This window comes from Neoarius graeffei, chromosome 13 (assembly GCF_027579695.1).
Source record: "Neoarius graeffei isolate fNeoGra1 chromosome 13, fNeoGra1.pri, whole genome shotgun sequence".
Lineage (NCBI taxonomy): Eukaryota > Metazoa > Chordata > Actinopteri > Siluriformes > Ariidae > Neoarius > Neoarius graeffei.
This window is the reverse complement of record NC_083581.1, coordinates 38,662,631-38,688,773: the sequence shown is the minus strand read 5'-3', so window position 1 is coordinate 38,688,773 and position 26,143 is coordinate 38,662,631. Positions and strand designations below refer to the sequence as shown.

At 42.3% G+C, this 26,143-nt stretch overlaps 1 protein-coding gene across 8 annotated transcripts in view; it reads right to left on the bottom strand.

The window, feature by feature from the left end:
* The window catches only part of utrn (utrophin), a 451,611-nt gene that overhangs the window by 282,233 nt on the left and 143,235 nt on the right, over positions 1-26,143 (bottom strand). For all 8 annotated transcript variants that reach the window (XM_060937691.1, XM_060937690.1, XM_060937694.1 and 5 more), the window contains 17 exons: positions 26,005-26,118; positions 25,389-25,544; positions 25,116-25,286; positions 21,766-21,945; positions 19,080-19,214; positions 18,719-18,868; positions 18,418-18,579; positions 18,180-18,311; positions 15,261-15,434; positions 14,219-14,374; positions 13,928-14,098; positions 13,670-13,849; positions 11,663-11,791; positions 11,373-11,543; positions 6,994-7,167; positions 5,649-5,774; positions 5,128-5,361 (listed from right to left, as the gene is read on the bottom strand). In XM_060937691.1, coding sequence (XP_060793674.1) covers positions 5,128-5,361; positions 5,649-5,774; positions 6,994-7,167; positions 11,373-11,543; positions 11,663-11,791; positions 13,670-13,849; positions 13,928-14,098; positions 14,219-14,374; positions 15,261-15,434; positions 18,180-18,311; positions 18,418-18,579; positions 18,719-18,868; positions 19,080-19,214; positions 21,766-21,945; positions 25,116-25,286; positions 25,389-25,544; positions 26,005-26,118 — 2,715 coding nt within the window. The remainder of the gene's footprint in view (positions 1-5,127; positions 5,362-5,648; positions 5,775-6,993; positions 7,168-11,372; positions 11,544-11,662; positions 11,792-13,669; positions 13,850-13,927; positions 14,099-14,218; positions 14,375-15,260; positions 15,435-18,179; positions 18,312-18,417; positions 18,580-18,718; positions 18,869-19,079; positions 19,215-21,765; positions 21,946-25,115; positions 25,287-25,388; positions 25,545-26,004; positions 26,119-26,143) is intronic.

The following is a 26,143-nucleotide window of genomic DNA, read 5'->3' as shown; positions in this document are numbered from 1 at the left end:
GCATAATCACGGGCGCAGATAGACGGTGGGACTCGTCCCACCCAGATTTAAATTCACCTCGTTCGGTCCCCCCCACTTATAGGGAGGAAAAAACGTCTATGCTGTCTTTCTTTGCATAAGGCAAACCTCACGGAAAAATCAAAAGACTAATTACCATTCGGTTTATTGAGGTGCACAGCAGTGTATACATAGTTGCAACAATTCACATAAAACAAAGACTGATATTCGGTTGGTTGAGCTGCGCAGACTGCACAGGTTGCGAGCTCGAGCTTGGTTGCTATGGTTACTAACAACAAGTTTGACAGGCATATCGGGGTTGGGGTTGGTTTGCTTTGTCCCTCCCAGTTCAAAAAATGTATCTGCGCCCCTGCGCATGACATCAATGCGAGGGACGCTTCGGGCTGTGAAGGTTCTGAATCTTCTCAATGGAAGGACGCAGAGGTTAGGGAGCTGATTTCCATTTGGGGGATACAGCTATTCAAGCTAGATTGGATGGGTCATACCGCAACCGGGCGGTTTTACTTCCGTAAACACTGGCCATGCTCACTGCGTGTGACGTCGTCGTATCCTGCAATGCGCATGCGGAACACTTTTAGGTCGCTTTTCGTTCATACTGAGGATCACATACAAGTCGCATATATTTGTTAATGTGAACGACCTCACAAAAAAATCGGATTTCACAAAAAAATCGGAATTGAGCATTAAGCCTTGCAGTGTGAACGTAGCGTAAAAGACAATTTGTTGGTTAAGATATTCAGTTCAGTTTTGTAGATGGTGAATTTTGAAGGTGCAGTTTGTAATTTCTATTGTTAAAAGTAAATATCATTACTGAGTCAAAAAAAAAAAAAGAAAACCCTAAGCTTAAACTGCCCTCCTCCATTTTAATCCATTTCATTAAAGTTAGTGTATCGTGAATTTTAAAAGTTGCAGTTTGTCACTTTTTCTTGTAAAGAGTAAAAGCAATTCATATAAATATTAGGGATGAGCGAGTACAGCATTATCTGTATCTGTTAACCATATGAATTATCTGTATCCGTATCTGTACTTGGAGTGGGCGGGATTTAACCCGGAAGTGGGTCTGGTTGTCTTGAAACGGGCGGGGCTTTAACCAGTATGTTATTTTAAGCATGCAATTGATATGGGTTGATCAGAAATTGTTATATTTATTGCTGATTAGAAAACTATTTTCAGGACAGCATCAACATTGTTTTGATCACGATAGCAAACGAACTATTTCCAGAACAAGTTTTGCAACAATGAATACAACACATACGGTTGCAATTATGAAATAAAATGTAATGAACAAGACTTTTCATACTCAACATAACTTTCTTTTTTTTAACTTTTAATTTTTTTTTTATGATCAGTGTGATTTTTTTTTGGTTATTTTTATTTTTTTTATTTCCACACCAGGGGTGTGTGTGTGTGTGTGTGTGTTTGTAGCTTAATTTGTAATATTATTTATACCACTACTACCTAGAAAGTGTCAGACACTCAGTGCGTGAAGTAAAATAAAACTGGTTAGAGCCAACTGACGGTTAAAAAAAAAAAAAAACTCCAACGACCGGCAGAGAGAGAGAGAGAGAGAGAGAGAGAGAGAGAGAGAGAGAGAGAGAGTGTGAGTGTATAGCTTAATTTGTAATACTTATACCACTACTACCTTTATTTTTACATGAATTACAGCAAGAAAGTGTCAGACACTCAATACGTGAAGTAAAAAAAAAAAAAAATGTTTTTAACTGACGGTTAAAAAAAGAAAAAAAAAAATCTCCGACAGGCAGAGACGCAACACGAGTCGCTTTCTACCAAGCACCACGTCTGCACGAACCCACGTTTACCAGAACTCTACTGGTTATAAGTAAGTACAAACTGAAATAAAAACAAACTTGAAGCTGAAGAAACCCGAAATGTTAACGGAAAAGCCCCGTGAACCTGAGTGACTGAGGGAGAGACAGAGAGCTGTTCTCTGTGTGAGTGAGCAGAGCAGTGTGTGTAGGGGAGGGGCGCTGTGATGCTGTGTGAGGATTTTCATTCAGTCCGAGCACAGATATTTACTCGTACTCGGCAAAAGTGCTTTATCCATACCGGATACTCGTTTCAGCCGAGTATCCGGCTCAACTCTAATAAATATACAGCCGATTATAGAAAATTGCATGCACTGATTGGTCGAGAAATTCAGACTATTTCTCGAGAATCACCTCGAGTGACTCGGCAAAATGGCGGTCAATCGCTTTGTCACCGTAAGTGAGGACAAATTACAAATGATGAAAGAAAATGCTGTTCCTAAAAGCAGTAAAGATGCAACGAAGTTTGGTCTAAAACTATTCAAAGGTAAGGTGGGATTGTGATTTATTTTATCCATTTCAAAACCAAGTATTTTATGTGACTCGCATAGATAAGTGACAAGTCTGCGCCGCACTGTTATTACATTTCCCTGCTGCTGTTGATGTATGAAATATTTTTTTAATACAATTTTTTTTTAAAATAATCGTCTGTGTATTTATACTAAAACAATTATCCGCCTCAGGCTTCGGTGAATAATTGTTAAATATTCCGGTACTTCAGGGCCAATGGAGAAAATAATCCACTAAAACAACAGTCCTCAAACTAAAGAAACAATAAAGCTAAGCTAGCTTTTTTGTTTGTTTGTTTTTGTTCAGCCATTGAGTTCAAATTAGTGGACGGTAAATCTTAACGCTGTAGTTTGTCATTTTTCTCGTGAAGAATAAACATGGCAGATTTATTCAGTCAAAAGTGATCATTCGTTCGTTTTGGCGCACAATGGTCATGAATTGTGGAATTGCGATTTGTTGTCACATGTTTAATTTTAATAATAATGTTTAATAACATCTACTGTTTGTAACTCATTTATTTTTGTTAGATTTGGCTTAATTTAATGAATAGTTTAAAAAAAATTAGATGCAACATCTGAGATCTGTTGCAAGCCTCTGCTCTAAAATATGGAATTCTTGTGCTGCTTTGAGTTGCCATGGAAACGCAAATTATTAGTTAAAAGTCTTCATCAAGCTTTTCATACTCGTAGATCATTAAGGATTGGCACACCATGCTCAGGGATTAGCTGAAGGTGTGCTTATTCTAGAGAAAAGGTTCTCTAAATCATGAAAGTTACATACTGCCACTTTAACCCTTCATAACACTGTGGCAGCAGGGGCGTGGCCAAGCGGCAGTTTGTGAATGGAGGGCGGGGTTGGGGAAGGTAAGTGGCTTAGTCATTACACCTGGTGTCAATTAATGTGCGCGTGTGTGTGTGTGTTGCAGGGATGGAGCATAAAAGGAGGGAGAGAGCAGAGAAGAGTCTCTACCGACTAGAACGTGCGTGTGTGCACGTATGGGTGAATGGTAAAGCTGGAAAGCTGAACAAAATAGTAAAAAATAAAGTATATGTGTGAACATCAAAACTCGCCCGCTGTGCTTCTGTACTCCCGGGTTTCGGCACCACTGTGACAGATCCTGATGTGGGTGGAGTACAGAAGCACAGCAGGCGAGTGTTGATGTTCACACACACACTTTATTTTTCACTATTTTGTTCAGCTTTCCAGCTTTATCATTCACCCGTACACACGTTCTAGTCAGGAGAGACTCTTCTCTGCTCTCCCCCTCCTTTTATGCTCCATCCCTGCAACACACACACACACACATTAATTGACACCAAGTGTAATGACTTAGCCACTTACCTTCCCCGACCCCGCCCTCCATGAACAAACTGCCGCTTGGTCACGCCCCCCGCTGCCACAAACACACACATATATATATATATATACACACTACCATTCAAAAGTTTGGGGTCACTTTGAAATGTCCTTATTTTTGAAAGAAAAGCCCTGTTCTTTTCAATGAAGATCACTTTAAACTAATCAGAAATCCACTCTATACATTGCTAATGTGGTAAATGACTATTCTAGCTGCAAATGTCTGGTTTTTGGTGCAATATCTCCATAGGTGTATAGAGGTAGCCTGGCTAACGCGACTTCAAAGCTCTCCGAGCTATTGGTCTGGCCAAGATATTAAGCCCAACCGTTTCTCAGAGCCCGTGGTTGACCCGCCTCCCTGAAATGCCTCAGTTTGCTACTGGTCGAAGCCAGAAAAGGCTGTGATGAAGCTTAAACCAATCACATCACTCTTTCCTCTGACGTATGTGATGCGACAGGGCTAACTGGTAGATTAAACTCTTACCGAAGCCGGTCGGGAGCAAGGCGAAAACGTCCTTCCTTTCAATAAATACCTCCAGGGCTGCTCTTTGCTCCGTTTTCAATGAGAACTTCCCGTTGAATGTTTTCAATTCAGCATCTATGCGTAATAGATGCGGAAGCGTGAATGAAGCGCTTCCGGCATAGATTCTGCAAACAATCTCTGGCTTCCGGTCGCAGTTCTACTACGTCAGTGCCTTGAACACGCCTCTACCCAGGGCTGTTGGAGATGCTCAAAGTTGATTGGTTCCCGATTTTTCGGGAGCTTGGAAGAGCTGTAGATAGCTTGCCTGGCCAGACTAAGCTCGCAGCAGGCCCTCGTGTTGCGTCACGCTTAGGATGGGCGGGCCCAGGCTAGTATAGAGGCCCATTTCCAGCAACTCTCACTCCAGTGTTCTAATGGTACAATGTGTTTGCTCATTGCCTCAGAAGGCTAATGTATGATTAGAAAACCCTTGTACAATCATGTTAGCACAGCTGAAAACAGTTGAGCTCTTTAGAGAAGCTATAAAACTGACCTTCCTTTGAGCAGATTGAGTTTCTGGAGCATCGCATTTGTGGGGTCGATTAAATGCTCAAAATGGCCAGAAAAATGTCTTGACTATATTTTCTATTCATTTTATAACTTATGGTGGTAAATAAAAGTGTGACTTTTCATGGAAAACACAAAATTGTCTGGGTGACCCCAAACTTTTGAACAGTAGTGTATATATATATGTACATACATGCACACACACAATAAATAATATAAACTTTCAATAAGTAACAGAGCCCTGAACAAAGAAAGACCTGAACATGAATTGTGTGTGTGAGACCATGACGAGGACATATAAAATGGTCTCATATATATTTTCAAGAGCAAGTTAGGATTTATTAATTATGAATAAATTAATAACAAGTTCATTTTTAATGTTGTTACCTTCAGCGTGTCCTCCTGGCTGGAGAAATCTTCGAACAGGCCTCCGCTGAGCTCCGACGAGTTGAGGAGGAGCTCGTTGTCAGCCATGGTCAGGAGAACCTTGTTCACGTCCAGCAAGAAGGCGGATGGCGAGAGAGACGTGCGCTGGTGGTCTTGACGGACATGTGCGGACAAGGAGGGGGTGGAGACATGATAAACTTCTCCAACTCGATGAGTTCTGATGATGTGTAGCTCCTGAGAAAGAGGACGAGAGCAAGCGTTAGATCTGGATTACAGGTTCATTAATAAGGGAAGTATTATAGTAGAGCATTATCTGGATTTTCATGCAAATTAGATATGAATACTTGATTCTGATTGGTCGGAAGGTGTAGACTAATAAAGCAAATCTCAGACACCAAATACGTCTTTGCTGATTGTTTCCATTAGAGGTAAGTGTGTACACATTTTCTTTATGGCTTTGTGTGTGTGTGTGTGTGTGTGTGTGTGTGTGTGTGTGTGTGTGTGTGTGTGTGTGTGTGTACCCTATAGCGAGTGTGAAGTAGCTGTAGCTTTAGGCGTATCACATCTCTCTTCTCATCTGACACAGACTGGATCAGCTCTTCTCCTCTCCTCAAGACCTCCTCAACACGAGCTTTCTCTTCATCCAGCTGAAACACACACACCTCAATGGCAATGTGCATTTACCTCAAACATCCACAGTATCATGTATTTGTACATTATACAATACATCATCATGTTTTAAATCATCCTCAATTTTCTAAAAAAAAAAAGTCTTTTTTTATTATGAAATCTTTCCATGGCAAATTAATTTTCAACGTCGCTGCATTCTTTAAAGAAACAGACAATAATCTCATTTGAGAACCTTATGGCCCTTTTCCACTACCCTTTTTCAGCTCACTTCAGCTCGCTTCAGCCCGACACGGCTCGCGTTTCGACTACCTCAGAACAGCACGACTCAGCTCGCTTCAGCCCTGCTCAGCACGCAAAACTCGCACGGTTTTGTAGTCGGGCTGAAGTGAGCCAAACCGAGCCGAGTGGGGCTAGGGGCGTGAGGAGACACTCCCCTGTGCACTGATTGGTGAGGAGGAGTGTCCTCACACGCCCCGCGAGCACGCTGGGATCTGTAAACACCGTAAACCCGGAAGAAGAAGAATTACGAGAATTTCTGAAGCCTTATGCGCCTCGCCTCATCTATATGCTCTTGCCAGTATCTGCTGGCGTTGTCGGTGACAACAAGCCACAGCACCAAGACCAGCAACACTAACGACTCCATGTCCTCCATGTTTATTGTTTACTATCCGGGTCGTGAGACTACCGCTTAAAAGATCACTGATGTCACTGTTTGCGCCGCCTAACGACATCACGTGACGTCCACCCACTTTCGCTAACTCCACCCAATGTGCCCACCCACTTCCAGCCAGCACGGTTCAGCGCGGTTGTAGTCGAAATGCAACTCCAACAGCCCCACTCAGCTCGACTCAGCCCAACTCAGTACGGCACGGTTCAGCCCGACTCAGCCGCGTTGGTAGTGGAAAAGCGGCATTTGTTAATATTAATACGAGATGAGTGAGTGCTATTACATCATAAACTTAAAGAGCCAATCCTGTTCGGATATGCAAATTCATGCAAATGAAGACCAACACTGCAACACGAAGTTGTTGAGGCAGAGGCGTTCCGAATTTGCATAGTCGTAAAAATAAAAGTGGATAGTGCTGCAATTTATTAATTAATATTAAAGATTTATGGTCTTCAAAACAGGTTTCAGGTGACATTACCGTGCGACTGTGCGTGTAGACAAGGACATCACTAGAGCTCCGTGTGTGTACGTTTTATGCTAACATGACATGTATGTGTACGTGTATGTACCTTGTCCTCATCAGGTGTGTGTGGGGATTCCTGCTCCAGTGCACTAAGAGTCGCCTGTAACTCAGCCTCGAACTCCTGCAGCTCAGACAAGGACGGAGTAGCAGTCGTTTCCTTCACCACCTCCTCTTCATCCTGCTGCACCTCGTCTTCCCCACGCCCCAGACCCACAGAGCACTGCACACAATATACAGCATAAATCAAAAAACAAGATCAACTGTGAGCTACTGCTCACTTGCGTATCCGCCCCCCCCGCTCTCGCTTATATCAGAATGCAAGCAATCGAAGGAATACGACGCTTATTATGAATGTTGACGTCAACAAATAATTAACCCTGAAACAAGTAAGTAAAGAGCAGTGTCTCTCCCCAGGGATTTCAAACAGCATCCTGGTCAACTGGCATTCTGAAATAGAATTTTGCTTCTTGAAATAGCATCAAAATCCACCCTATATGTTTCATAAATACATTAAGTCGGTAAGCAGGAAGTCGATGCGCGACAGACCTGAAAATGGTGCAACATGGTATAGAACCCCAAGCTGAAGCTCGGTACCAAATATCAAGGAGTTGTGATTTGTAGTTGCTGACAAAAGTGTGATGAAAATTTTGTAAATTCGTATACATTTTGTAAATACATTCAGTCGGTAAACAGGAAGTCGACGTGCGACAGACCTGAAAACAGTATACACTGTATAGAAACCCAAGCTGAAGCTCGGTACCAAATATCAAGCAGTTGTGATTTGTAGTTGCTGAGAAAAGTGTTACAAAAATTTTGGAAATCCACACCATGTGTTTCATAAATACATTGTTGGTAAACAGAAAGTCGATGCATGACAGACCTGAAAACGGTATACACGGTATAGAACCCTAAGCTGAAGTTTGGTACCAAGTACCAAGTGGCTATGATCTGTGGTTGCTGAGAAAAAGGGTGTTTCAGACAGACGGACAGAGGTAAACCAGTATACCCCCCTCCTTCGGAGCGGGGTTACAAAACCATGGACACTGGAGATTGCTTCCATCAACCTTCTTACAGAAAATGTCACCATGCTTCACTCAATCATATTTTGTCTAGCCCTGCCTACATCACTCACTGCAACGCCATTTTATCAAATTGCCTGACGGTCGATCTGATCACAGATAGGGAGGGAAAGTGAAACACAGCGATCCTAGTGGTAGCGCTCCTAAGCCGAGAGCCATACTATTGAAAATCCCATAGACCCGATTTTTTAAAAAATCCCATGAAGTTATGACGTGGAACTTGTACACCCCAAAAAATATGTTGTATATGTTGAGATTATCTACTAACTGTGAAAGTATCAGGTGAAATTTGGCTGTCTTTTAAAAGATCGAAATTGCGCCTAACCTGTCAGAAACGCACTACAACCAAACTGTCTAGTCAGAGTCGCTCATATTACGGTACGTCAGCAGTAGGCTTGATAAGTTTTGTTCTTCATACTAGCCCTTACGAGTGCTGACAGCTCTCCCTGTGAATAGCGGCAGTTGACTACATGCCCTGATCTGTAACGGTTATCCCCACGAGGGATGCATTTCTTATTGGTACAGAAATACTCCGCCAACCACGCTATACAAATCGGCATGTTGGTGTAGGCTACTCGCCGGCCGCTACCTGCTACAGATTTGGAAAGGCGCTAGACTTACTTGCGGTGACGTCACATACGCGACGTCGGGTCCGTGTAGTCTTTGATCAGCTTATTAAAAAACATTCAAAACAATTCAAATCGGTGGAAAAAATAAAGTATGATCACCAGGATCGATAGAGCTGCCCGACATGCACAACATATGGAAGCCATTGTCTTAACTTTGAAGTGTAACCCGAAATGTAATTTTTTGAAAAGATATTCCCATTCATTTTGCCATAGAGCAGGGGTGGGCAATTATTTTTTCCATGGGGGGCCACATGAGAAACAGAAAATTTTGTGGAGGGCCGGACCAAAAGGCTGAACTAAATTCTGCATAATATTAATTGTATTTCTTTATATAAAGCAGTAAATAACATTGTTTTTACAAGCTGCTAAGACTGGTAAGAGTACGGAAAAAACGAGGTTGCCTTACAAAAAATATCATTTATTCAATCAAATTTCCCAAAACAATGGTTAACAAAATGTGACCCCTCACCGGATCCAGGGACACATGTCGGCCGAAACGAATCCGAGATAATCGCAAAAGAAGCATTTTTTTTACGAAACTTGTGATTTTTGTTTTTTTCCATCATGTGCAAGTTGAGATCTTGAAGAATGCAATCAGTATTTCAGATAATAGATTGTTTTGTTGGAAAAGCATACATTTTTTGTTGCAAATTGTCTCGTTTTTGTCAGAACTGTAGCCTGCTGAGGGGTGTGGGTAAATTACCATATGGGCCATTCACATGATGATTTAAGTCTTTTTTTTTTTTTTTTTCGCGAATCAGCTGTATGATCCGGGCTGAGCTCGTGGCTACTTAAGCTGCATACAGGCATGTAATTTCACTATGGAATGAGTTACTAAACAGAGCGCAGAGGAGCCCCGCGAAGCAAACACACGCACAGTATTTACATCGGAGATAACCATTTCTAGCAAAAAAAAAAACCGCAACCTCGTTTTCCAGATTGAATGGAATACTTGAATGATCGGATGATACACGGACCGTTCTAGGATTACATTCCATCGGAGGCATTGGTCTGTGCAAGGCGCCATTTCTCTTTCTGATGGGGTGAGTTTATTAATCTAAGGCTGTGTGGTTATTTTTGCATGTAACGGAGAGTGTTGTGGTTTGGTTAAGCCTAGGTCACAACCGGACGTACGATTTTTTGGCCGTGTGATTTTTGGCGTTTCCCAAATCTCTGCGTTTTTTTTTTGTTCATGGAGAAAGACGCACGTTGGCCGTAAGTTTGTCTTGCAACCTGAAAAAAACCGTAAGCACCCGTAGAGTTTGTTTGACATGACAAAGGACCTCTGCGGCCGGTCTGCGGCTCGAAAATCAGCACATCACATGCGCGCTCTCGTGCTTTTCACACGCGCGCTCTCCGTGCGTTTCATGCGCGCTCTCCGTGTGTTTCTTGCGTTTTTTGCATGTAGACCAGCCGTAGGAGCACGTACTGTACGGCCGGTTGTGACCGAGGCTTTACATGAAACTAGTGTTGTGTTAGTTGTGTCATCATCGTGCTATATTTCTTTCTTACGGTGTGAGTAATTTTTCAACCACAAAACGTTAAAGTATACTTTAGGACTTATTTTTGTACTTCATAATTGTGTTGGGCATACTTTGCATGGAAGGAAAATTGACATGGTGATCTTTGTTTACTTGAAAGTAGCATCGTGCTAGCTAGTAGGGGGTAGGGCTTTCCTTAATGTCATGCAAATGAGCAGCATTATGTGCCCTCCCTACACCCAGAGTAGCTGAGATGGAAAACTTTTGAGGGCGATTTTCTCCCTTTCCTGTTTTAAGAGGTATGCACTTTCAAAAGGCCACACATTCTTCAAATATTGTCAGATCTCCACATGGAAGGCATCATTGGAAAGCTTAGAAACTGTACTTTCTGAATCGGTCAATAACTCAAAATGCCCCCGGGCGGACATGTGTCCCTGGATTCTGTGATGTGCCACAAATGTGAACGTTTGTACCATTTTTTTTCAGTCACATTCAGCCCAAAACACAATAAAGACATCACAGTATTGTCTTTCTATTCCAAATATCAAGCAAGATACATCATATTATAATAATGATGCCCACATTTGTAGTCTAATCACTTCATTTGGTGTTTTTCAGTTTTTTATTTGTTCAGTGAGAGAAATCTAGTCTCTGTTGGTCTTTAACGAGTGCATCAGAGTCAGGTTGAATGTCTGAGGTGGAGATGCGAAGCACAGCTGACAGATGATCATCAGTCAATTCGGTGTAGGTATCAGATCTACAGATCGGCTCGGGCTCCGGCGCCTGCTGGTGACGTCACACTATGTGATCGGCTGGACCGTTTGAAGGATGACGTACAAGTTTGTGGTTGGTCTGGACAAATTACAGAAGTAGTTATCGCGGGATTAGGTTTCGTGGGATTTTATGTCATGTTCATGTCGCGCGCATTGCGTTTTTGTTGAACACAACTTCAAAATAAAAGCAATGCACATTCAGTCCATGCGTGAGGTAAAATTAGAAAATACGTTTATTTTGTAATTTCTAATTAACCTTACGCGGGCCGGTCAGAATGAACCAAAGGGCCGGATGCGGCCCGCGGGCCGTAAAATACCCAGGTCTGCCATAGAGGTTGGAACGCATCCAGTAGGGGGCGATGAGATTACTTTCCCTCCCTATTAAGATTCAACACATCATTAGTGCAAAATCTCTGTCTACATTTCTACGCTGGAATTAAAATCCATCGTGTGTGTGTGTTACCTGAGCGGTTTTGATGTGCTGCGCCACCTTATGGAAGTTGCGGTTGAGGTCTTCTAGTTTGGGCTTCACCACATCTTTGCACGCACGCCCCCTGCTGTTCATCAAGATCACGGCCTGATCGCGGGCGCCGTCCACTCTCGCACTCATAGCCTCCAGTTCACTCAGCACAGCCTGCGGAGAGATATACAGAAAGAAAAAGAGACCATTTCAGACAGATCTAATAACATACTAACATAACAAAAATACTTTGAGTGTCTCCAAAGAGTGTCTGGTGGACGTGTGTCTCCGACCTTCACCACTTTCTCTCTCTCTGCTGTGGGGAGTTTCTCAGTCTCGTCCAGACGGATCTCGGTCTGATAGAGCCATGTGCTGATGTGAGCCAGGTTCTCATCAAAAATCTCCACCTCTCTCTGATGATTCTGCAACACACACACGATCATGGTAGAAACCAATAACCTAATCCCTGTTTACATTTTTTTTTAAAATCTAAAATCTCTACCAAATCAAGGAAATCAGACTTGTAAAATGACCTCATAAGTCACTTCTGATTGGCTGCTATATTCTTATATAATTCTCATATTAATGTCAACATATTATATGGTTACCATGACAACGATGCCCTACAAAACATCATCGCGACAATCGCACTGTGATCGCCGACTGGCAGGAAAAATGGTGAGAATTTTTTCACTTGCCACTAGTCAAAGCTCCAACGTGCTGCCTGGTCTTATATTTTGGTTGCATGTTTTAACGACATTTTCTGAAATCGCCAGAATGTTTACAAACATCGGAAGACCGCATTATCGCTCACAATAAACAACAGACTTTTTTTTTGTATCGTACATTTTATTTTCCTTCCTTTTGAATGTTAAATCATTTATTTGCGTCAACATCATCATCGAAATCAGCGTTTTTAAATATCGTGTACAGAGAATATGTCTTGAAGTATCGCAAATGTGTTAGCTATGACACGTCGACTCTGAAGTATGGTGAGAAAAAAAAAAGTCAGAGGTGCCAACATAGCTAACAATAGCTACCTCAAAAAACTAGCAAGCTGACAGAAAAACAAAGCGTTGTTGGACAAGACAGTTAATTTATTAGTTTTCCAAGTTGTGCACCAAGCAACAGCAACTTAATAATAAGCCTCCATTTTATTTATTTATTTTTACCAACCAAACAGACGACAGCCCCGCCTTCTTGTTTCTATTGGCTTTCAACCCTGTTCTCTGAAGTAAATATGCTTTTAACGTCCCACGTTCTTTCTTTCATGTGAATATTTACTTATTCGTTCGTTTATTTGCTTGCTTGGGTAATTGTATTTGATCATCAAAAACCGTAAGAAAGCTACGAATAAACCACACGTGTTGTTCGCTGTTTGGTTTTTTTTTTTGTTTGTTGTGCATACCGTATTTTGCCAGTTCACAAAACTACTACAGGAAACGAAGCAAAAATATGAGAGCTGGCATAACCGCAAATTATGAAGATAATAATAAGATATATACATGTTATTTACCAGCTGGGAGGTCCGTATGGTGAAATACCGTGATCGAGGTCTTGAAAGTACTGAGCGAGGCCCTCTGGGCCGAGGTCAGTATTCAAGGCTGAGGTCACGGTATTTCACCATACGGACCGACCTTAAGCTGGTAAATAATATATTTATTTTTTTCTTTACCAAATTCTAACAGAAAACGAGAGCGCCCGAAAAGGAAAACCGAGCCGAGCTGCCATTTTGAATCCTCATTCACGGCTGTAATGCAAATGGCTTCCTCCTCGGTATACAAGTGCACTTCCATGGCAGGAAAAAAAACTACATTTTGCCGCCTATGTAGTCCCCTATTTATACAAAATTGAGTCATTCAGGATTCAGCCATGTTTTTGCTCGGCGTTAGCAAGTTACAGGTTTTTATCTTTCTCCTGAAATGTTTTATTTTATTTCTTCTTTCTCAGGGTAGTAAAACTCGCTTTCGCTGTGAACACTGTCGTTATCGCTATCCATGCTGTAAAATTAATGCTATTCTCCTGAGAAATGCTGGCAAACATTTATAAGATTTTTGATCATCTTATAAATAAATCTTATAAAAAAAAAAAAGATAAATGTTGACAAAAAATGCTACTATGTTTGTTGTTGTGAACTAGAGAGTTGCCTGAGGTCCGTATCTGGGGTCCATATCGTAGGATACGGACCCGCTCGCCAGCCAATCAGAGCGCAGGATTTGATGGAAACCGGACCGCAAAAAAATATCATATATTTTCAAGGAATTATATGACAATAATCTTCAAATCTCTCATACACACACCAGCACGGCGCTGAGCCAGTCCTCTGTGAGGGTCCGCACTTGTTGCCATCCCTCATTCAGGACGAACAGCTGATCCTCGAGCTGAGCCTCGCTGCCCTCCACTACGGCCTGCAGGGCGGCGCTGTTCTCAGTCACCTTACACAGATCTGCCTTTTTGCAGTCACTCTCCTTGAGCAGACCCTACACCGTATACACACACACGTCAGACACACTGATGACCATGCTTACAGAAAGAATATCTCACACACACACACTCACATTAGTCCAGGAAATCTCGGCATCGATCTCAGCCGGCATGTCTCCTGTGCTGATCTTCTCCTCCAGCTGTGTGTGTGTGGACGTGATCCAGTCCTGCAGGGCGGTGCTGTCCTTGTGCAGTCTCTGAGACAGAGACAGAGCTTTCTCTAGCTCTTGTTTCCCTTCCGTCACCTAACACACACACACACAATACCAAGTTCAGTCACAATAGTTAGTTTCTAATCCATTATATAGCAGATTCAAGCAGCAATTTGCTTGTGTGTGTGTGTGTGTGTGTGTGTGTGTGTGTACCTGTGCTCCCAGGTCATTGTACAGCAATTTGAGTGAAGTTAGCTGCTCATCCATGCTCTTCGGATTCTCAGTCTGTTGTTTCTGGACAATCTGTCGGCCCGTTTTAATCACCGTCTCCACCTCCAGCTTCACCTCACTCAGCATCTTATACAGCTTCTACACACACACACAGGCGTGTATGACAAAGCTGTCACTAAGGTGGTGTTTACATTAGACCATATCAGCGGATCATCAGATTAACGTTTTTAAAACGATTCACGTGCACACAGCAACGCCAATACACGATTCGCATGCACACAGCAACACCAATACACGGATACGCTCGGCTCCGCAGGCATCCTGCGCTCCAAATCACTCCGCCCTGAACAGCGGGTGCCCTCTGGAGGGTGCGCACTCCGGCCCTGCGCAGCTCACAGAGCGCGCGAGTGAAGTGCACTAGCAGTGATTCGGGACTGAGCCGCTGTGTGTGTGATCCTAGTGCATATCGGGCATGCGCGTCACTTAACACTTGCAAGTGGAAGGATGGCAAGCCTAAAGACAATCATAACTACACAATGGGCAGTATTTGCATCAGTATTTGCAGTATTTTCATACTTTTATACTCTTTAATGAAAGGTGATACAAGGCGGAAGTCCGCGCCGTTTTTCAGCAGTCGCGTCACATGACCAACGCCAGCGAATCAGGAAGGTGGATGTCACAGTGACGTTGTCCAATGACGACGCCAGCTAGAGCTCAGCACAGCGTATCCGCGTACTAGATTAGATTAGATTCAACTTTATTGTCATTACTCAGTATAAATACGTATTCTCAATGTTTACACAGCACCGGACCAGACACGATCTGGATTGAATACGTGGACCCTGGCGGATTCCCGTTTCCCGGCGTTTCCAGGCGTTTTAATGTAAACAGACAGTGCATCCGCGAAGAAAACGAGACAGATACGGTCTAATGTAAACTTGGCCTAAGCACAGTTCAGTGAATCGTGTATGGAAGTGGACATGTCCTGATCTGTGTGTGCGCGCGCGCGCGCGCGAGTGCTCACCATGCAGCCAGCGAGGTGTGTTTGAATCTGCTCCGGTTGTGTATCAGTGAGGTCGAGAACGTGAAGCTCTGCGCGGGCGTTCTCCAGGACCCGCTTACAGTCCAGCATGCGCTGCTCAAAGTTGGCTGGTTTCTGGAAGAGCTGGAATTTCGTGTTGATCTCCCGGAATTTCCTCTGCACAGAAAATGGAGAAACTTCACACGTTAAAACACAGCTCGGCTGATCAACATCATTTCATTTTCCACCGAATTAAACGGACCTCCGGCGTGGGAGTTTTCATAACGTCAGCATCAAGTCATTTGGAATGCTTTAAGGAAAAACAATCCATTATTTTTTTATTTTTTTATTTCATTTTGAACAGAATCCAGGTGTTGCAGCAAGAGTTTCAGCAGGATTATGATATTTGAGTATTTGCTGTACATTTATACCCCAGCACTGCTGAATTCTCTGTTCTGATTGGTCAGTAGGTGGAGATTAATTTTCTACACCTCTGAAAGAAGTCCAGGCTCCAAGGCAAATCACAGGTTTATATTAATGTTATCATTCTAATATGTTATCTTTCCATAGTAATGGCTTTACAAGGACTTGCATGGAGGATGAGCCTCCATACCATGCTACCTAAACCTCTGAGAAAAAAAAATCTAAATATTTTGCTGAAAAATGAATAATTATGGTGAGAAGTTGTTTGTTTAACAGTTATGGAAGGAGTCTCCAGTTTCAGTGTTTTGTAACAGCCAGGAGGAGTGTGTGTGTCACATGTCTCAGTAACATAAAAAACCTCCATCTCCAAGACAGATGAAAAGAGAGGTTGGTATTTTTCGGACTATAAGTCGCACTTTTTTTCATGGTTCGGCTGGCCATGCGACTTATACTCCGGTGCGACGTATATATGTTTTTTTTTCCACCGCGAGAGGGCGCTATGTAGCTTTGCATGCAAGTATGTGCCGTGTACTCTATTAATACCACTGAAAGAAAAAAAATACCGTTACAACTGACAACAACAAAACAAATTAGCATTACAACAACAAAGCACGGGCTTCAGTGACAACGGAAACCATTCTGTCGGGGTTTCGAAAGGCTGGAATAACTGGAGCTGATGCCAAGTCTGATGACAGCCACGCAGAAGAAGAGGAAACGGCGCTTCGTCTGCCGCTGGAGTTGGCAGAGTTGTTCAGAAGCGACACCGAGGATGAGGAATTCAATGGATTTGCTGATTTGGAGTGAAATCGTCAGCTTGATAAACTTGATTGACCTGTGTTTTATTATTAATGACAGGCCTATAGTTATTTAAATAAGTTATGTAATGATTTTAGGCCTATAGGCTATTGAATAACTTGATGTTACGGTACATATTCAGCCAGTTTTTCTCTGGGCTATTATAAATGATTTTGTTTTGCATTTTTAAAAATAACTCTCCTTCCAAGATGAACTTTATTCTTCGTCTCCGATGTGATGGTGTTAATGGTCTGAATAACGTTTAATGTTTTTATCTGATATGACGTCAACTGGCAGGCGCACTTTCTGCCCGTTTTTTTCTCTGAGCGGTTGTTGTTGTTGTTGTTTTTTTTTCACTAGACGGTTGTTTTTACTACCGTACCTGTCTTTGGAGATGATATACCTATAGCCTACTTGACTTCTGATTTGATGAAATAAAATTCGACAAAAATGAAGAATGACACTCCTCGATGATGACTACAGCTTTAATAACAAAGATGAAAGAGCCATGGGGCGATAATAAGCCCTACCGGTAAAAATATTCTAAAAGCAAACTGATTAATGCATCAGTAATAGGCTACTAATATTAGTTATAATAATAATAATATAGGCTATTAGTAATAATGATAGGGATAGTATTAAAGATAGTAGTAGATATTTAAAATAATCAGACTAGGCTACTTACAGGGCAAAGGGCGCGTTATCACTGCTCAGCTGTTCGTTTATTAATAAACAATGCAGTCGCGCAGTAACCACGCGCCGCTTATCAGATAGAAATACAGATTTTATGGATAGAATAACCCTTCAAAAAAGTGCGACGTATATATGTTTTTTCGTCTTCATAATGCATTTTTTGGCTGATGCGACTTAAACTCCAGAGCGACGTATAGTCCGGAAAATATGGTAACTAGTTTTGTGGGTGTTCCACAACATTAAACAATTATAAATGGATAAAAACTGTCATTTATTAATAAATAAAAAATTCTAATCCTTGGCTAATTGCTGTGGTATAAGAGGAATAAAACCTTCTGGGATGAGACACTTAGGGCTGTGCTGTTTTAGGAAAATAATCAACTCAACTTTCTGGCAAGCCACATCACCCCACCCTCATCTCATCTCATTATCTGTAGCCGCTTTATCCTGTTCTACAGGGTCGCAGGCAAGCTGGAGCCTATCCCAGCTGACTACGGGCGAGAGGCGGGGTACACCCTGGACAAGTCGCCAGGTCATCACAGTCGCCCCATCCTAACGCTGATTATTTTCCTATAACAGCACAGCCTGAGGAGTGTTCCCTCCCCACCTTACTGAATGTTCAGCTTGGTATTATGCATCCATTATGCTCATGTCGTATCTGTATATGAGGACGCGTTTCCGCCAAACTGAATGTAAACAAAACGGAAGACGGTGGATTAAACGTAGGAAATACCCATCATTGTGACAAACAATTTTGACCCCATCACTTCATAGATTTAATGTAATAGGTGTTTTTGTATTATTTAATTCGTTCATTTTGATGGTTATTGGAACTGTGTGCACCAATTACTACTGTTCTGGAAAAATAAATAACTCAAGCTAACTGAGAAGAACATCATTTCCTGGGAGCGTGTGCAAAAATGCGCAGGCACCACACAGAGTCATAACGTCTATTTAATTATTTACACGTCGTGTTGATAACGCTGAAACATTAACGCTAATGATCCTGACCTGCAGGTGATCCAGCATGGTGCCTCCCCGTGACGATTTTCCATCAGAAGCTGGAGCAGGAACGTTCCCCACATTCCTCCTGCGCAGGTCCTCCAGAGTGGCCTCGTGAGCCTGAATCTCAGCCTGGATTGCCTGAGAGGAAAGGTCAGAAGTAAGACCTGAGATGAAGTGGGCGGGGTCTGAGATAGGTATAGGCGTAGATGTGTGTGTGTGTGTGTGTGTGTGTGTGTGTGTATACCTGAGCTTCCTGAGGTTTCTGAAAGGCATCTATGCGGTCAGTGAGGTAGGATGTGAGTGCCTGATCAAGGTGACACAGTGAGTCTTGAAGTGCGTATAATGCCGCCTCGTTCTCCTTCAGCGTACCCAACTGTTGCTCCAGAGCCGCCTGACGCTCCACCACCTACACACACACACACACACACACAATGCCATGACCAGTGTTTAATTTACAAGCCAAGGAGGTTCATGATATTCAACATACTAGAAAGTGTTCTATAGAATGTCTCATTTTCTGCACACACACACACACACACACACACCTGCTGGTTGAGCTCGTCGTAGCGAGAGTTAAAGTTGTCCAGTTTCTCGGTGATGAGGTCATCCAGAATCCCACCGTCAATCAAAGTCTGGCTCAGCTCCCGGATCTGAGTCCTGTTATCACCTGGGTGACGAAGCACTGACTCCAGAGACTGAGAGAGAAACAGAAAAAGAAAGAGACAGAAAGCATGAACCAAAGAGACAGAAAAAGAGAGACAGCGAGAGAGAGAGAACACCAAGGCACACAGAGTTAAAAATAATGAATCCAGCTGTTGTTAATCTCTGAAACGCACAGATCAGAAGAGGAGGAAAATAAAGTGGACGCTGTGATGCTACAGGTGTGAGACAGTGAGATCAGCGTACCTCCAGAGCCTGACTGATGGAGTCTGTGTTCTCTGGAAGCTTCTCTGTGGCCTGCAGGCTCTCCTCTAAAGTGTTCAACCAGCCAGACTCCAAATCCAGATACTGCAGCAGCTCCATCCAACATGACCACACCTCCTACGGCACAGTGGGCATGTTATAAACCTGTTATTACACTACAATATGACTACACATAACATGGTAGACATGTTATAAACCTGTTATTACACTACATCATAACCACACCTCCAGCACAGTGGACATGTAGTGTGATAACAGGTTTATAACATGTCCACTGTGCTGGAGGTGTGGTTATGCTGAAGTGTAATAACAGGTTTATAACATGTCCACTGTGCCGTGGAGGGGTGTGTGGGGGTGGGAGGGGGTGTCATGCTGTGGTTTAATAATGGCCCTTTTCCACTACCCTTTTTCAGCTCGCTTCAGCCCGACACGGCTCGCGTTTCGACTACCTCAGAGCAGCACGACTCAGCTCGCTTCAGCCCTGCTTCGCACCCAAAACTCGCACGGTTTTGGAGTGGGGCTGAAGCGAGCCAAAGCGAGCCGAGTGGGGCTAGGGGCGTGAGCAGACACTCCCCTGTGCACTGATTGGTGAGGAGGCGTGTCCTCACATGCCCACACACGCCCCGCGAGCACGCTGGGATCTGTAAACACCGTAAACCCGGAAGAAGAAGAATAACGAATTACGAGAATTTCTGAAGCCTTATGCGCCTCACCTCATCTATACGCTCTTGCGAGTATCTGTTGGCATTGTCGGTGACAACAAGCCACAGCACCAAGACCAGCAACACTAACGACTCCATGTTTATTGTTTACTATCCGGGTCGTGAGACTACCGCTTAAAAGGTCACTGATGTCACTGTTTGCGCCGCCTAACGACATCACGTAACGTCCACCCACTTTCGCTAACCCCGCCCAATGTGTCCACCCACTTCCAGCCAGCATGGTTCAGCGCGGTTGTAGTCGAAATGCAACTCCAACAGCCCCACTCAGCTCGACTCAGCCCAACTCAGCCGCGTTGGTAGTAGAAAAGCGGCATAACAGGTTTATAACATGCCCACTGTGCTGTAAGAGGTGCTGTCATACTGTAGTGTAATAACAGGTTTATAACAATAGGACCCAATAGGAGGTTGGGTCATGTTGTCATGCAATAACAGGTTTATAACATGACCCAACCTCCTAGGGCATGGTGGGCATGTTATAAACCTGTTATTACACTACAATATGACCACACCTCCTACGGCACAGAAGACATGTTACAAATTTGTTACACTACATAACCACACCTCTTATGGCACTGTAGACAGATTATAGACCTGTAATTACACTACAGTATGACCACACTTACAGCACAGTGGATGTTATAAACCTATTATTACACTACAGCATGACCCAACCTCTTACGGCACAGTGAAGATGTTATAAACCTGTTTTTAATTTCCCTGAGGGAACCCTCCCAAAGGGATCAATAAAGTTTTATCTAATCTAATCATATTACAGTATGACCACACCCCACAGCACAGTTGACATGTTATAAACCTGTTATTACACTACAGCATGACCCAACCTCCTACAGCACAGTTGACATGTTATAAACCTGTTATTACACTACAGCATGACCCAACCTCCTACAACACCGTGGACATGTTAAATCTATTACGTTACAGTATGACCACACCCCACAGCACAGTAGACATGTTATAAACCTGTTACTACACTACAGCATGACCCAACCCCTTACAGCATGGTAGATGTTATAAACCTGTTATTACAGTACACTATGTCCACACAACATAGGGGACATGTTATAAACCTGTCACTACACTATAGCACGAACATACCCCCACAGCACAGTGGACATGTTATAAACCTTTTACTACGCTACAGCATGGCCCAGCCTCAACACAATATACATGTTATTAAAATGTTATTACACTACATTATAGCATGACCCCACCTCCTACCCACTGTATGAATGTTGTATAATGTATGACTTGTTATACAGTTATTACACCATACACCACAACACGTTACTAAACCTTTATTACACTACTTTTTGAAAAAAATCTGTTTTTGGTTCATCTTTTCTGCTTTTTGCCTTTTTTCGTGATTGCCATTTTGTTTCTATCGTCTCCGTTCAAATTTTTTGTATCCTGTTGTTTCTTATGCAGCCTATCATTCCTGTAGCCTGTGGGTTTGCTTTTTTAACTTTTTGTATGTCACATAGTTCCGCGTGCGCTCCCCATGTTGATTCAAAGTTTTGGTGTCTTCAGTATTGTTCTGCGGTGTAGAAAACGGTAATACAAGAAACACTGATACAAATTACTGTACTAATATAAAATCAGTGATACTGTATAAATCACTTCAGGATTTAATTTGCACTTTTGAAAATCTACCTCTTCCCTCGGTTCACTGCACATCTTGTGTTCATTGTTTGTGCACTGTTGTCTTTGTTTTGTTGTACTGTATAGTCTTTCTGTTGCTATAATTAAAAAACACTACAGGTGACAGCACAGGGTTTGTCTTCAAGTTAGTTATAACTATACATGCTACAGCATGATCTTCAACATGTTACTAAACTACCATTACATTACATGCCTCGTGGTTTTTTTTTGTGTGTGTGTGTGTGTGTGTGTGTGTGTGTGTGTGTGTGTGTGTGTGTGTGTGTTACCTCCAGCGTGTGGCACTTGCTCTTGAAGCGGTCACATAGTTTGTGGTAGTTCTGCAGCACCTCAGCGAACTCGCTGCTCAGATCCTGACTACCGGGGGGCGGGTTGCTCATCAGTACATTAATGCTGTCGCTCAAAATCTTCACTCGTACTTCCTTCTGGAACACGTCCTCTTTAGCCCTCTTACACACACACACACTTACTTAAGCACACGGTACGCTCTGCCACAGTAATACTTTGCAATGAATAACAAGGTCACTTTAAAGTGCATATCCTGGACCAATTTCGTTTTTTTTTTTTTTTTATATGAAAGTATGTCCCTTTACACACTCATCCAGAAGGGTAATTTTGCACAAGGCCATCTGTCTACAGCAGAAAAAAATAAAATAAAACGCATCTGGAAAAATCCCAAGGGAGTCTGGAGCCAGATTCGTGACGTTACCTGCGGAAGCACCAGCAGGCTGAGAGAGCTTGCACCGTTTCAGTGCACAGCCTGTGTAGACCAAGTTTAGCAGCTAGCAATTTTGCACTGAAATATGGAATTGTCACTTGAGCGCAATGTTACTTCACATTTGGATGAAGAATATAATGAGATGTCAGAATTATTTCTTACCCTGGCAACAGTCAAATTGTGAATTGCCGATTTTCTTGGTCTTTTTCTCGGCTCTGCTTTGGTCCTCGGCTTCCGGGTGCCTCGCACGAAGCGCTCCCATTTCTCTCTCATTGTCCGGTCTTTTGGGAAACGATGAGTACTAATCCCATCAAGATTGGTGTTGCTACACCCTCCTACAATACATCTGTTAACCATTTTAATAATTACATGATAACGTTGAAGAAATTTGCAGAAAACCACCAGGTCGTTTTCTCATAAACAAACCAGCGCTGGCGTAGGATTCAGAGGGAGGTGTCCCGCACGCGACGTCACAAAAATCAATGTTTGCCGGGAAATCCAAACGCCAAGTTTTTTCAGAGGCGGACCAATTCGCCTCAAATGGCTTGATTTCAACTGAAGTTTCTGGTATTGCGCAAGGTAAAAAAAATTGCACAAAATGCAAAACGTGACAGATATTTGACCAAAGTTTAATATAAAAATAGGAGAATTACATTGATCTTGCTCCTGAATTTACTCGTGATATGCACTTTAAGGACCAACATAAATTGACGTCCATGTTAACTTTTTTTTTGTACATATACAATAAAATTTCATTGCATAACAGCCTGAGATGCGACAGAAGTTGTTTCATTGTTCTCCATTGTGATGTTTGAAGCTCTTGACCTGTATCTGCCTGATTTTACGCAGTGTGCTGCTGCACTGGATGAGTGCATGAATGTGTAGGTGTAAAGGTTTATTCTCAATAGAAACTGAGCAAACAGCTGTCTATAGCTGCTGTAATGTTAAGTGATAACAGGAACAACATTAAACATAACTATAAATGAATAAAAAGTGACAAGGTTTTTTTTTTGTTTTTAAATAATCACATTGGCACATAGCTGCATTATAAGAGGAACAAAACACTTTGGGCTGTGCTGGTATCTGAAATGACCAGCTTCCGGGTGGTAACACTGTTGATTATTTTCCTGAAACAGCATGCCCCCCCCCAAATGTTTTATTCCTTTATTTATATATATATATATATATATATATATATATATATATATATATACACACACACACACACACACACACACACACACACTAGTGCATCTCAAAAAATTAGAAAATTATGAAAAAGTTCAATATTTTCCATCAGTTATTTAAGAAAGTGAAAATTTTATATATTATAGACTCATTACACATAAACTAAAATGTTTCAAGCATTTTTCTATTTTAATTGTAATCAGTATGGCATACAGTACAAAAACATAAAAAAAAACATCTCAAAATATTTGAATATTTCATTTCGAGTTTGAGTAAAACAGTATGAACGCAGTGTATCTCTCGGTCTAGTTCAGTACACACAACCACAATCACGGGGAAGACTGCTGATTTGACTGTTGTCCAGAAGATGATCACCGATGCCCTCCACAAGGAGGGTAAGCCACAAAAGGTCATTGCTGAAAAGGGTGGCTGGAAAAGGTGCACAAGCAACAGGGATGGCCGCAGTCTTGAGGATTGTCAAGAAAAGTTGATTCAAGAACTTGGGAGAGCTTCACAAGGAGTGGACTGAGGCTGGTGTCAGTGTATCAAGACCCATCACGAACAGACATCTTCAAGAAAGGGGATACAACTTTCACATTCCTAATATCAAGCTACTCCTGAGCCAGAGACAATGTCAGAAGTGTCTTATCTGGGCTAAGGAGAGAAAGAAATGGACTGTTGCTCAGTGGTCCAAAGTCCTCTTTTCAGATGAAAGTACATTTTGCATTTAATTTGGAAATCACGGTTCTAGAGTCTGGAGGAAGAGTGAAGCAGCACAGAATCCAAGGTGTTTGAAGCCCAGTGTGAAGTTTCCACAGTCTGTGATGATTTGGGGTGCCATGTCATCTGCTGGTGTTGGTCCACTGTATTTTATCAAGTCCAAAGTCAACACAGCCATCTACCAGGAGATTTTAGAGCACTTCATGCTTCCATCTGCTGACAAGCTCTTTGGAGATGCTGATTTCCTTTTCCAGCAGGACTTAGCACCTACCCACAGTGCCAAAACTACTACCAAATGGTTTGCTGACCGTGATATTACTGTGTTTGATTGGCCAGCCAACTTGCCTGACCTGAACCCCATAGAGAATCTATGGGGTATTGTCAAGAGGAAGATGAGAAACACCCGACCCAAAAATACAGATACGCTGAAGGCCACTATCAAAGCAACCTGGGCTTCAATAACACCTCAGCAGTGCCACAGACTGATCACCTCCATGCCACACCGCATTGATACAGTAATTCATGGTAAAGGAGCCCCAACCAAGTATTGAGTGTATAAATGAATATACTTTTCAGAAGTTGGACATTTCTGTATTGTAAATCCTTTTTTTGATTGAGCTTAGGGAATATTCTAATAATTTGAGATACTGGATTTCTGATTTTCATGAGCTATAAGCTATAATCATCAAAATTAAAACAAAAAAGGCTTTAAATATTTCACTTTACATGTAATGAATATAGAATATATGAAAGTTTACCTTTTTGAATTAAATTATGAAAAAAAGGAACTTTTTCATGGTATTCTAATTTTTTGAGATGCACTAGTGTGTGTGTATGTATATATATATATATATATATATATATATATATATATATATACACACACACACACACACACACACCATGCAACTATATTTTTGCTAAATCGTCCCAGCTTGCTTTATTAAAACCTCAGAAACACTAGTGTGTGTGGCTGTGTGTGTGCGCGTGTACCTTCATTTCCTGCAGAGCTTCCTCCAGCTCTTCAGGACTCTTGTACTCGAAATCTCTCATGAGGAACTCCTCATCCACCTGAGCCATCCATTCTCGCATCTCCGCCAAATCCTTCTTCAGGTTCAACACTTTCTCCTGACTCTCAGTCGCACGCTCTTGCTGCTGCTGCAACTGCACAACACACACATTTACACAAACACTTAGAACACTTTCCACACTGCCTGAAATGACATAACTGTGAGAAATATAATTTCCGGTCCTTTCCTTCCTCACCTGTTTGCTCAGCGTGTCCCAGCGTCTCTGTTTCTCATCTAGCTCCTTCTGCCCCCATGTGGCCAGGCCTGGTACTGCACCCTGCTGCACAGCTGCGACGGTCAGGGCCATCTGTTTCAGAGACGACTCCACCGCCTCCATCTCCTCCACATGCTCCTAATAGAAAGGCAAAGCAGCACATTCAGCAGATTTAAAATGGGAATTAAATCGTAAAATGTAAAAGTAAATTACACAGAGTTAAGATTTACCTTCGGTTTTACAGAAGCCCTAAACCACAAGTTGAAGTGCGATGTCTTTATTACAACTTACGATGTCAGAATGTCAAGACGGCATTACTATGGCTTAATAACTTGCGGTTTCGAGAGATGTTGATTTTTTTTCTCCACCCCAACATATTTTGTTCTTTTGATTTGTTCTCATTATTTCACGATATATAGTCAGTCATACATATGGAACATCTCGTCCTTTTAAGATTGTTTATTATTTACAACTGTATTTCAAAACGTCTGCAGTTTCATTTATTATCTCGTTATTTCAAGGTATGTTATTTTATCCCATTTTAAGATACAACTTTATCACAACAAAAGTATAACTCCTGAACAGTTTGACCTCTGACCTTGTACTGGTTCAGCTCTTCCTGTAGTTTATCAGCATGGTTGAGGGAGCTGGAGTCCTCCGAGAGCAGCTCCTGCACAGCGTCCAGCCAGCGGCTCACCTCCTCACTCCGGACCTGCGAACAAAACATTGCAGAACAA